Here is a 13083-nt window from a genome sequence, read left to right as displayed (position 1 = left end):
GACTTGCTACGAAGGAATTTCAACTCTCGTACGAAAGCATAAATTGGTAGCTTTTTTATGCGAAAATCTTTGGTGTGTCCAACAATGGCGTTTTTGTGTGTTGCATAGAAATAGCTGGGTATTCAAGGTGCAAGGTAAAATTTTACCTGGGCATCTAAATAATAGACAGGATTTTTTATCACTTACGCATACAGAGGTATAGTATTACTGTCATCTGATACGCTCTTACTCTCTGATTTCAAATGAGATATTTAAATATACTTTGAGTTAAGAGGTTTGTTTAGTACCTCGGTTAAGTATTTTAACATTTTTACTATCTTATGGTTTTACAATAAAATAGTATTGATATTAGTTACCGGTTATGTTATTAGTAACTTTGTACTTCGGGGTTCGTTTGTACGTCAAAGAGTATACTAAATTAAGTTTTTTACAATGTATTTTGGGACATGTTTTTCTGAGATTTTCGGTAAAATTTATCGCTATAGACTATTTACCCAGGTAAACGCACAACTTTTCAAGCCCCAAACGAAATTATATCATGCCATCGCCAGTATAATATAATATCGTCCAGGGCTCCAAAGTTTCTGGCAATATTAAAGACATTACCTTAGGTAAATAGCCACCATTTGCAGCACTCGGTAGGCAATCTCAGACGCACGCAGCCTCCCACGCGCACACGGCTGATTTTAGAAAAACATTTCTTAGTTGTGAACTAGGGCTTTTGAATTTGGTCGTTTACCATGTGGGTAGTAGAAATCTGGTGTCCGGTCGACCCAGTTGCACAGCGATGACATACCCGATAGTATTGAAGTGTGGATGTCGCGTGTCGCGGTCGCTGCGCCGCGTTTTGATGACTGATTCCGAACTGATTTATATTTATTCACGTAACAATGCGTACATAATGAGAAAAGCTTGCATTTGTTTCTAAATTTTGAATGAAATGATGTATTATGTCTTAGATTTCTACTAATATTAAGAATTAAGCGTTGGTATTTAAGTTAAATTTATTAGCCGGAGATAATTTAATAATCTTCTGCCACTTCACCATATTTAGTTAGTTCAAGAAATCCGAGTCCTTTTCCTAGTTATTGCGTAAAATTTTAACATTATAACATTTATATTTTCAATGAAACAGACCTAAAATAAAAGTTCATAAAAGCGTGGTGATGTGAGCGCCGGGCAAATCTGAGACTGGTTTGTCTTACGTTGTTTTTATCCAGTTACTTGCATTCTGAAGCACTCGGAACCAGTTTCTGTGCGTCCACCATTTCATTCTGTGGCTTGGCCTTTCACTGCGGCCTGCGATTGTATTTCGTAACATGCCTCTCTTGGCAACTCGCTGTTCTATAAGGAAAGAGGAAAGGCAGCCTTGGACACGCAACTTTTTACTCACTCAATACTCGAAAATTTTCTCGGAAAGTGATATAATATTATGATTGTAGTAGATATTAAATATCGTATGTATTATTAGAGCTTATTTTGCATTAAGGATTAATGTGGCATTGTGTGATTTTAGTCTGAAGTTGTAAGCAAATACTTATTTAGCGGAATCTAAATACATATATTGAAACAGCTTGTAGAAGAAACGCATAGCTATGCTAACAAAAGTCTGTTTAGGAGAACTATGGTCTTCAATCTTCGTTTTCTCAGAACTGACGGGGCATAAAGAACTCTTCTGCCGTCCTATTACTAAAAGGCCGTTAAGTGACATTTAGGTGATTTTGACTTTTATATACAGCGCAAAAGAGCAATTTTTTCTCTATCGACTGATCTATGCCACAATTTTCTATCTTAAATAGTCTTGGAGATACGGTCACCATGTAGACCGTTAAGTAGACTATTTTTTTGATGTTTCAATACTTAAAAACGGCAAACTGACTATACAACACAATAATACGTATAAAGACCTATAACTGCATTGATCAATATCCGAAATCTTGTCTCATGCCATCTTAAAACACAGTTATATCCGGCTACTGCTATAGCAAACAGTTACTGTAATCTAACGTTTTTCAAGAAATGTAATTAATGTTGGGATTCTTTACTGGCTACTATACTTAAAAACAGTTTTTTCAGTAGTAACTCTCTTAAAAACTGTTAAAGGTCTTTAAACGTTATGCTGTTGGAAGTTATGTTAAAACTATTACCAATATTTTATTCTATAAAACGGTCACCGTCTTTTCATAATAACAAGCTAAAAAATAATAATTAAGCGAGACAATACAATAAAACGGCTAAGTGGTATTACTACACTTAAAAACGGCTAAACTCAGCGGCTCCTGCGCCGACCCGCACCTCCGCTCAGTCGTCGCTACCTATACGAAGTATTAGGACGTGCTGTCAGCGGTCGCGTCATCTTGTACCGCCAAAAATGGATTCAAATCCCAGGTAAGAGATTTACTGAAACGATTATTTATTAAGCCGATAATCACTTAGGTTTATAATGATGTTATAGTCAAAAATAATATTAGTTGAGAATTATGGTATTATTTGTACCTAACTGCCAAAGGCTATGTATTGCTTTATTGTTTCTCTATATATTTTTCTGTAGCCTAAACGTTTTGGTGGGGTTTTAAGTCTGAGGTATTGATAGATTATAATTGCATAAGGCTAAGGAAATACCTGAAATGTTGGCTCGCCGGCAGTTATTTATACTACGACTTACCACGAAAAGTATTTTTTGTTTATTTGTTACGCTTTTGCGCCTAAAATATTAAAACGAAAATAATAACATTTTCCTTACAAGTTGTATGTATATTACAATTTATTTATATTCCCCTATGTAGGGGAATATAAAATAATATAAGAGTTGTTATCAAATATTTTCACTAGTAGCAATTTTTAAAGGAATTTCATTAAATTCTTATTATTGTTTTAGGTTTAGAAATTCAAGAATCCAAAAAATGCTTGATCATTGCCACGAGCGCTCTCGTTCAGAGTTAGTAATTAAAAAATCGTCTTTGCTTCAAGAATGGCCAATACGAGAGTCAGAAAAAGAAAATCAACCTCCAATGTTACTGCCTGAACCGGTACATGGGCCTGAAAATAATAATAATCTCGAAATCGTGCAGCATATGGCACCCAAAGAACAGTTTTCTGTACAATTCTGTGATAAAGAAAATCACAGTAAATGCCCTAATCTGCCAATGGAAGTAACTCTCGTAAACTCACTTTACGCGAGAGAGTATAGTTTAACTTCTTCAATATTTAATGAATTTGGGGAAACCAAAACTCATTCAGATCAATCACTGAAGTCTATTGAAGATTTGATTTGCCATGAAATTATGCTGCCGATGTCTATGATCTCTTCTGCACCGGACTCACCAGTGGGAGACTTTTCATCAGACGATTCTGTTAAAGACAAGGACTACTGTCCGAGCGAGGAATCTGATTTGTCTGATGATGACCATATCTCCAGGGTCAAATGTAATAAAAAGCAACCCACAAACGCTCATCCTACCACCCAACAAACGGAACCAAATATAACAGAGTAGCCAGAAGTTTTTGCATCTTCATCAGAAATTGCTACTGCGGAAGAACAAATCAATGATATAATAATCTTTAATGCGAAAGAGAGAAAAATACAACAAAAACAACAGAAGAGATTGACATACAATGTCAAACCTGGATGTAACATAAAATGTTCTAAAAAATGTTCTACTAAGTTTTCAGAAGACACACGTGCAGAGATAAATAAATATTATTGGGACTTATCTTGGCAGGAAAGAAGAGTATTTATGCGAAATAGTACTGCAGTAGCAATTCCCAAAAGAAAAATTACAGCTGAACCCAAAAGAGCACCAAGAAGTACATTTAATTTAAAAAATTCTGATGGAACCCAAGTCGAAGTTTGCAAGATATTTTTCCTGACAACATTAGGGTTTCACAAAAATAATGACACTGTATTATACAATTCTTTAAACAAGATCGAGAAAGACAGACGTGGACTACATACGAAGACTCCCCGTATAGATAGAGATATATTGACCAGCCACGTAGAATCATTTCATCCACTTGAATTACACTACCGACGAGAACATGCACCGCTTCGACGCTATTTGCCATGTGATGTAACGATTAAGTTGATGCATAAAGACTTTTGTGAAAAAAATCCTTCGCAAAAGGTATCTTACGAGCTTTATAGAAAGCATGTTAACAGTATGCGGATCTCATTCACCAAATTAGGTAATGAAGAATGTGAAATTTGTGAAAGTTATTTCTTGCATTCTAAAAGTACAACACACGATGTGAAAAATGCAATTCCAGAAAACTGCGGTGCGTGTCTGTCATATGGAAAGCACAGACAAAAGTATATCAAAGCTCGGGATTTATATGATCAGCAAAGGCGACACGCACAAAATATGGAAAATATTTATGTTAGTGTCGACTTACAAAAAGTTATTATGCTCCCGAGACTGGATTGCTTCAAAGCAATGTTATTCTGTCCAAGACTTACAACGTTTAATTTGACTTTTGCACCACTAGGGAAAATTACCACGCAAAATAAACCGCTTGCCTGCATTTGGCATGACGCTACTTCTGGTCGCAAACAGGAGGATATAATAAGTTGCTACTACTATTTTCTTCTACAACATCGTGATGTTAAACATATACATATCTGGATGGATAACTGCAGTGCACAAAATAAAAACTGGCTGCTATTTTCTTTTATTATATTTATGATAAATAGCGATTTGATCGCAACTGAATCAATAAGCTTTCTTTATTTTGAGCCCGGCCATACATTTATGAGCTGCGACCAAGTACACCACCAAGTCGAGCTATCAATGAAGAAAAAAGGAAAATTGTATGATTTTCAAGATTTTTCTGACTGTGTGGCATCCGTAAATCTATCAAAAGTTGATGTAAAATGTATGGAATACACTGATTTCTTTAACTTTCCAAATGTCGTATCAGACAGACGCATCCAAACTGCAAATCCACGAGTTTATATGAAAGACATTATCAAAGTGAAATTCCAAAGGAACCACTTTGATCTTTTATATAAAAATGAGTTAGATGAAGAATTTCAATCACTGTGTTTTATTAAAGACAAATATTTAAAAAAGAAAGAGGTTATGCGTCCTGAGCCTAAAACGGCTCCTAAAGGAATTGAGCAAAGTCGAAAAGACTCTATTATCAAAATATTAAACAATATAGCTCCACCTCATAAAATGCAATTCTGGAATGATATTTCTGTTTGTGATGCATAAAAACATGAAAACAAATATTTTTAATTTTTTAAGTATTTTTAGACTGATTAATCAACGTAATCATTGATCTCAATTACTTTTAAGAAGACATGTTGTTTTAATTTTTAAGAAGACATTTTTATGTTGTTGTTGTTATTATTTTTTTCAAATGACTTTGTGAAAGGACGTTTTGAAGCTATCGTCTGTTATCTTTTGAGAAGACTTTTTTATTTTTGTAAGATTTTATTGTCTTTAATTTTTCTATTATTACAAAGAATGAATACTAGTCGTTATTCTATCGCTTTGAGGCTTTTGTATGCTTATTCTGATGAATAAATATTACTAACAATGTGGAAATGTATTATTATTTTGATTATAATCCATTTAATATGTTTACAAATTATTTTTAACAAGACATTTCAATATACCAATCTTTAACTTGGTCGTCTATTTCACTTAATGCCTTTAAATTTCGACGTTACAATGCTAGTCTAAAACACAGTTAACTTGGTTTAGGTTCTAAAAAGTATTTTCTAATTTAGTAAAAAATAGAATTTCTCATTGGATAAAAAATATGAAAAGCAGTTTAAGCTTGTTAACGTTTTATTTTAAAGCTGCTGTACTAATAAATTCTACTAGTTACATTTCAAGAAAACGGTTATGTGACTTAACCGTTATGTAGTTTTGTTATTTTACCTAACTGCTATTAGTAAGACTACAGACCTACAGTTGTAATATCGCACAAATCTAAAACACAGTTGCGCTTCAGCTGGCCGTCTTTAACTCTTGTAGAATTACTTGTTTTTATTTTTATTTACTGCGCTAAAAAACAAAAAAGTTCATAAAAAAAACACTAAATAAGGTATTAAAATAATTTCTACACTTATTGAAAGTACCAATTATGCTTATTTTTTATCAACTGAAAAAATCACGTTATGTTATCAAAAAATGTAGAAACTTTGATTTCCCGCTTTTTTGTCCGTAGCTCAAAAAGTTATTTCATCACTTAACGGCCTTTTATTGATTGGACGGCAGTCTTGTAGTATGTTTGTCGGTTTTATTTAAAAATTGACTATTCGCGCGATCGGTTAATCATATTCCACAGGTCAAGGCCCGGTGTGTTTTGAATACCTTCGTTCGAAGAAAAATACCGAACAGTTTTGGTCGACAGAATTTTTAAGTTTTCCGTGAACTAGACACTGAATATTTTTTGAATTGATAATCAAGTTGAAGATAAAACAATTATTTTCCTCCCTAAATCAGTGTTATATTTGTTATTAAAATAATTATACATAATTTCGTCATGTAATTACTACGTGATATTAATTAATTTAATAACTACCAGCTTCGACTGTAACGAAAGGATGTCCTCTTATTTATTTGAGCCACGTAAAAATTTTATATCACATTAAGCTAGTGTCCAGCCGAGTTCATATGTCAGAGCTATATCTGGAACGGTTAATATCTTTATGTATTTAATGACATTTTGAAACTTCGTTTTAATGTGAGCTGCTTATGCGTTCGCAGGTAATGCTCGTCGATTGGAAGTGACCGCAGAATGTCCCTTTCCGATATGTCCCTTACACAATAAAATTTGGTTCGTGAAATGTTTTCACATCTCATTACAACTATTTTATGAAAATAGTAAGGTTAGATTTTAACGAAACTTGTGGGGAATTAATTTGTACGAATTTATTGACGATGTGTTGTGAAGTTTTTCTTTGTATTTCCCATTACATTTTAAAGTTATTAAACAAATAATGAATTTAAATTTTTATAAAAAAATCACATCAAAGACCATTTATTCGTGATTCATCTTTTTCTCAACCTATATGGTTCTGTTTTATTAAGTACGGATTAAGACAAAACCCATTTAGAGCATGACTATTATCTAGTAATTATAAATGTATTACAATAATGAGTATATTTTTATGGTATGGCGGCCTAAACTTATGGAGTGACGTCTGTACTCAACACGCGAATGGGAGTCGGCACTTTGACGATGTCAAGCGTCACGCAGACATCTAAGGATGCAAGCGGTCCGGGAAATAAAAATGGTAAAAATTAAAAGAAAACAGATATCGAATAGGCCTACGTCTTACAAAATACAGACTACTGTACGGATGAAATAAGTAAAGTTTTTAACCTCCGACAGAAGGGCATAAGTTTAACGTATCTTCTGTCTGTCCGTGGCATCGTAGCAACTAAACGGCTGAAGCGATTTTGAGCTACTTTTTTTTTATTTGAAAGATAATGTAATCGAGAATGTTCTTAGTTTGTAAAATGAAAATCATCCGCTTGGAAATGATCAGCTCTTTTCTAGCAGATGATAGGATGTAATCAACTTCCACAGTGTGCTGTGACCTCGTGGTTAGGAGGTTAGCGATTCATAATTTTTTATTGATTTATTGACCATACTGAACGTTGAAATCTCTTGTAGGAAAATCATGAAAAGCTGTGGCACAATATTTTTTTAAGGGACCAAAACGGTTATACTTTATAATTCTATTATTTCATAACGCACTAGCTTAGTCAGCTAATTCGACTTATTTCTATTAGATACTTATTTCTACAATCAAAATAAATATCAATTACCGTAATAAAGGATAAATCATACAATTAATCCGGTTAAAAAATAACAAGTTCGGAATCGAAGAAAACTCGATTTTCCAGCGTTATCGCTTTCGCTCCATAAACACGAATAGATAAAGAATGTGTACGTTGCAATTAATCGATTCATTTGCTATATCGATAACAGCTTGGATTTACAAACAAACAATCGTTATTACTTATTTATTTTCTTTATCGCGTGAAATTTGACCGATAAAATAATTTCACTTTATCTTTAACTTTTGTTCGGTGTTAATTTTTTCTTATGTTATAAAATATTGTAAAAAGTATAAATGTTGTAAAAACTAGTCTTATGTCACTCCACTCTTCCAAATACGTCCACATAAAAAAGAGAAATAAATACACTTGTAAATTCAGAATGTGTGTTAGTTTTCCTCGGGTGGCAACAAACTGCCCTCGACAGTGATTTGTGGAAAAAGGAAAGCCATTTCCCATATGTGGTGTGGATAAAAACATGAGTTTTCAGAACTTTTTAAAGCTGTGGATGGACCAGTCAGTACCACAGACGATAGCACAAATGGTTTTATCGTGTTGTGAGACAACCCCGGCTCTCTACGACGAAAACAATAGAATTTCTATTGTGGCTCGTAGTTCACGAATGGCATTGACAAGGTGTGAAAAATATTCTCCAAAAATAATAGTTTTAGACCGCTTTGTTTTACATAAAGGTGAGAATACAATACTTGTTAATATTTAAATGTTTACCTGAAGATGGTGCGGTATTTAAAACCAAGGTATTTTTGTATGTTAGTCTGTATTTATTTCTGTTGAGTAATAACGTTACAACTTAATCGAAAATGCTAGTGAAACCAGTTGCAATTCTGATAATGAAATAACTCGTATATCTGCTCAATATATATGATATATGTTCCAAGACAATTTTATTTTCGAATAATAGAAGATAAACTATATGCTGGACAGGGCAGGCGGACAGGATATTCAGGAATCAGAAAGAAATGAAACAAAACACCATGAAAAATTTTAAGAACCGAATAAAGACTTCTTCAAACTTCAATAATGGAAGGAATTTACGATGATAGGCCAGTCGGATTAAGGGATCAATCAACTCGTGCCATTTGCACGTCATTATGGCCTGATAACCCATGCATTCTGATTGCTATCTACTAGCTTTTTACTATATGCCTATTAAGTGTGGAGCTCATATCAAACATGAAGACATCAAGAATAGAATAACTAAAGGTTAACTGATATGCCTTTTTGATAAATATACCTAGTAATTCTAATATTCTATTCTTAGATGCTATTTATTACAAATGCGAAAGTTACGAGGTTTGTTGAAAGATGTGATGTGATACATATGTTACTTAATCTCGCCAAATCTACTGGACTGATTCCATGATGGAATAAAACTTGGAATTGCAACAATAGAAGCGAAGTCCCAGGAAGCTCAAAATTTGTGGACACAGATCGAGTCACCCGAAATCTAACTGATTTCATTGCAATTGGTAATATATGTAATAAATTAGTGATGTTATATGTTTTTGTTCATTTGGCATCTGTTCTGTGGCATCGTACATTGGTAAAATGTTTTTTATTTGAAACAATGACGATGTGTGAGCGTCCTAAGGGTATATATAATAAGTAAGTGCTAACCATATTATTTTCCGTAATTACATTTCGCAAACACAATGAAATCATTTATTTATCCATTAATCAAGTTCTTGTTTATTGGAAAAACTGTGTCGTGGCTCGATACAAAAGCTGTAACTATTTTATCGTGTTGCCGTGTTACTATGTCGAAATTATGACGATCAACATTGCCAAAAACGTATCTGGGGGCCGCCATATTGGCATGGAAATATTTCGAAAGTTAATTTTTATTTTGTTAACACCCTTTCATTCGGTCGGCATTGCAGGTTGCTCAACTAGAATCTTGAATTTGAACCTTCAACAAAAAGGTATCAGTATGTTTTAAATATTTCTCTATCTAATTCTTTTTGGTTTTGTCCCGCTCATGCAGGGTCGGCACATTAAGTATCTATGTTCATTCTCATCTTTATTCCGTATTTTTTTATTTCATAAATAAGTTTATATTTTTGTTTTATAGTAAACAAGTGAAGTAATTCATTACAGTTTAGTCTTTAGGTTTATTATAAAATATAAACATACTATTTCCGATAATAAATTTTACACCAAATTTCAAAATTATGTAATATGCTGTTATTTTTTAATGTTCCGCTTAAAAACTTAGGATTAACTACGAAAGTAAAAACATTGAAGGAGAAACGTATGGTAAAGGAAGACTTGTTTATCTTAATTGCCTAGGTACTTGCAGCAAGTATAGAACTTTACCAGGTAAGCCTTTTATGATAGCTTGATCGACAAGACTACAAGGATCTGTGTGCAAGAAAAAAACTACGAACTAGTTTCTTAACGTTAAAGTTGGCGTAGTTTGGACAACGATCTCAATGCCACATCAAATAAATCATATTAACGTAATGTTAACCAAATGTTTTATTATTTTGATCATGGAAATTTTGTTGACAGTCTTGTCTAAACCTTTGTGCAGACAGATTACTGCATATAAAGAACTGAAATATGTAGTAGGTTTTATTGCTTGTGATAACATCATCCATGTGATTTATTATGAAGAACATCTACAAGCCGTACCGACTAATCTACCTTCTCTTATACAACATGAAGATATTAGAGTATCAAATGTGTTTAATAAGACGTCTGCCCTAATAATAGTATGAGATTGGTACCTACCTACACCATGAAAATGCTTATATTTGTGAAAAACATATGCTAATTTAAATTTAAATACTACCTCGCATTGGGACCTAGAATATTCAGAAGGTTTAAAATTCTTGATTTACATTGTAATCAATGAGGTGTTTCACTTGACTTATGATCCTGGGTAGACATTTAAATGCAACATTTTAATACGTAAACTAACTTTGCTGTAACATGTAAGTATATGTAAATTTTACAATAACATAACAGAAACTGATGAAGAGCAAGACGACATGTTTTAAACATAGAATTACGGTAAATACAATACGGCGCATTGAATCGCAGATACAAAGGCGGGCGAGACCACAACAGACTTGAAACTTGAATTGTATCACAAAAGAGTACACCTTGCCTCTTCGCGAGACAGGCTTTCATCTTAAGGACATTACATTCGTCCCCTTCACGCTCGGAAATATTGTCATGAAATTAGATTTAATTGTTTGTGGCGAACGTGGCGGCGCGGCGCGGCCCGTCGTCGCCTACGGCGCGCAAGCCTCCATCCATGCTATATAAGGCCACATTTGTTGGTTCGAGATAAGCTTTGTTTATTTTATTCCAGCGATTAGCTCGTACCCGGTCTTTATTCCTTACAATTTTATGGAGGCATTTTATGGTCACAGCACGTAGAATTATAAAGTTTTATTGGGGTCACATTTTCAGTTGCAATCCAATCACAGTGTATTCCAGATGAAGCACAGAGGAGTGGGTGGCACTTACTCTTTCCTTTAACGAACTCGGAATGTTTATGTCGGGATCCGGCGTGGCTGACGTGGTTGTTGCGATGGCGACGCTCGGCGCCGAGGCCGAGGCCCGCTCCTGCGCACAAGAGGAGGCACCACAAGAAGGCACGCGCAGCACTCATGCTGCGACATCACTCGCGACGTGGTCCGACACACGACCGACCGGTACGAACTTCCATCGTGTACTGGACTGGCCCGCCCGGCTTGAATACCTGGCTGCGCGGGCGCATGCACAGCCTTCGCTGTGCGTAGAGCTGACAGCTTTTTCATTTAGGCGGGAAACGTGGGCTTGATGCGCCTTGATATGGCCGTTATATGATTTTGATTGAAATAGATTTTTAGAAATTTGGAAAAATAATATCTACATTTCTTGTGCTTGGCTTTCTCCTTTGAGATACTTAGGAGACATAAATAATGAAATACTAGGTTAACGTTGAAAAAGTATATAGAAGAAACATTTGGAAAATGCTAAATTGAACGACTACGAACGATAAAAATATATTTTATTTGTGGTAGTTGAATGTAACAAACAGTAGTGTTTTATTTATTTATCAATGTATGTACATATGAAACATAAATTATACTTAGTTTCATATGTTTGATCATGTATTATTTTAAATAACACCAAATGGATTTCGATGAAATTTGGTACACAGGTAGAATATAACATAGAGTACTTATATCACACAGGGTACTTATAATTACTGATTTTCTATTTAGAGCGAAGTCCTGACGTGCAGCTAAGACATGTCTAAATAAATCATAAAGACGTGTCTAAAACGTACGAGGTCTATGTCTGCCCTGTCGAGCACAGGTAAGCTTGGAGGACGCGCTCACAGGTACGGCGGCCGGGCCGAAAAAAAACCTCACAAAACTAATAGCCGCGCATTGTATACCACACTAGTACTCCAACAAATTAAACTTTTTTTATCCCTCCCTTGTGATTTGATACGCGGGCCAATTAATTGTATATGTTCCTACGTACTTATATTTTAATACACGTTTATTACAGCCTATCAACGCCTCAGGTATTTGCTATTTAATGTTTAGTTGTGATTTGTAACTGTGGACCGTCTCTTTTTCTTTTAATTATTGTTCAGTTAGTTCTGTCTACTAATTATACAATAAAAAATATAATAATATTCCCTTATAAAACAGACAGAAGCGGTCTTCGTTCCATAAAAATAAAAAAATGCTATATAACTATATTTCTGATATGTCTGTCGTCCAGTTTTACTCAAAAGCCTAAATATTTATTTATTAACTTTCGGACTTTCGGACACCGAAATTAGCTAATAATAATTATAGTTTACATGTTAAATTATCTATACTAATGACAATGATATATGAGGATGTTTTTACTTAAAATACTTTTGAATATTCAGCCGTTACTTCGATTGTCGAGGAGATGAAGCCGATTTAAACACGTGTTCACTAAGTAGATACTATTTATCATCACTTCACATACTCACACTTCAACGGTAAAATGAATTTAGCCGTTTAGTTTGACTAAAATACATTGTAGGACACCACGGCTAAAAGACAATATATTTTCCGTGATTTTATGTATTTATTGCTGATGTCTGTTTTAGCCTATTTCTCTCTCGTCTACTCAACAGACGTTCGCTTGCTTCTTCTTTTCTGCAGGTGCTTACTTAATTTTCATAGAGATAACTACCAACAATACACAAGAATAACACAAATTCTTCTTTGGTTATGATGAATGATGGTATGGAAGCTGGAAGGCGCATGACCCTCGTGCA

At 34.2% G+C, this 13083-nt stretch overlaps 1 protein-coding gene across 2 annotated transcripts in view; it reads right to left on the bottom strand.

The window, feature by feature from the left end:
* The window catches only part of Egfr (Epidermal growth factor receptor), a 101443-nt gene that overhangs the window by 7888 nt on the left and 80472 nt on the right, over nucleotides 1-13083 (bottom strand). Inside the window, exon 1 of one of the 2 annotated variants that reach the window (XM_053768889.2) lies at nucleotides 11298-11505. The exons of the other annotated variant lie outside the window; for it this stretch is intronic. Coding sequence (XP_053624864.1) covers nucleotides 11298-11442 — 145 coding nt within the window. The 5' untranslated portion in view covers nucleotides 11443-11505. Of the gene's footprint in view, nucleotides 1-11297; nucleotides 11506-13083 lie in introns of those variants that run through there. 2 annotated transcript variants of the gene reach the window in all.

The sequence above is a fragment of the Plodia interpunctella genome, chromosome Z (genome assembly GCF_027563975.2).
Source record: "Plodia interpunctella isolate USDA-ARS_2022_Savannah chromosome Z, ilPloInte3.2, whole genome shotgun sequence".
In the NCBI taxonomy this organism is placed as follows: Eukaryota; Metazoa; Arthropoda; class Insecta; order Lepidoptera; family Pyralidae; genus Plodia; species Plodia interpunctella.
Note: the sequence above shows the minus strand (reverse complement) of the source record. Positions and strands in the feature narration are given on the sequence as shown.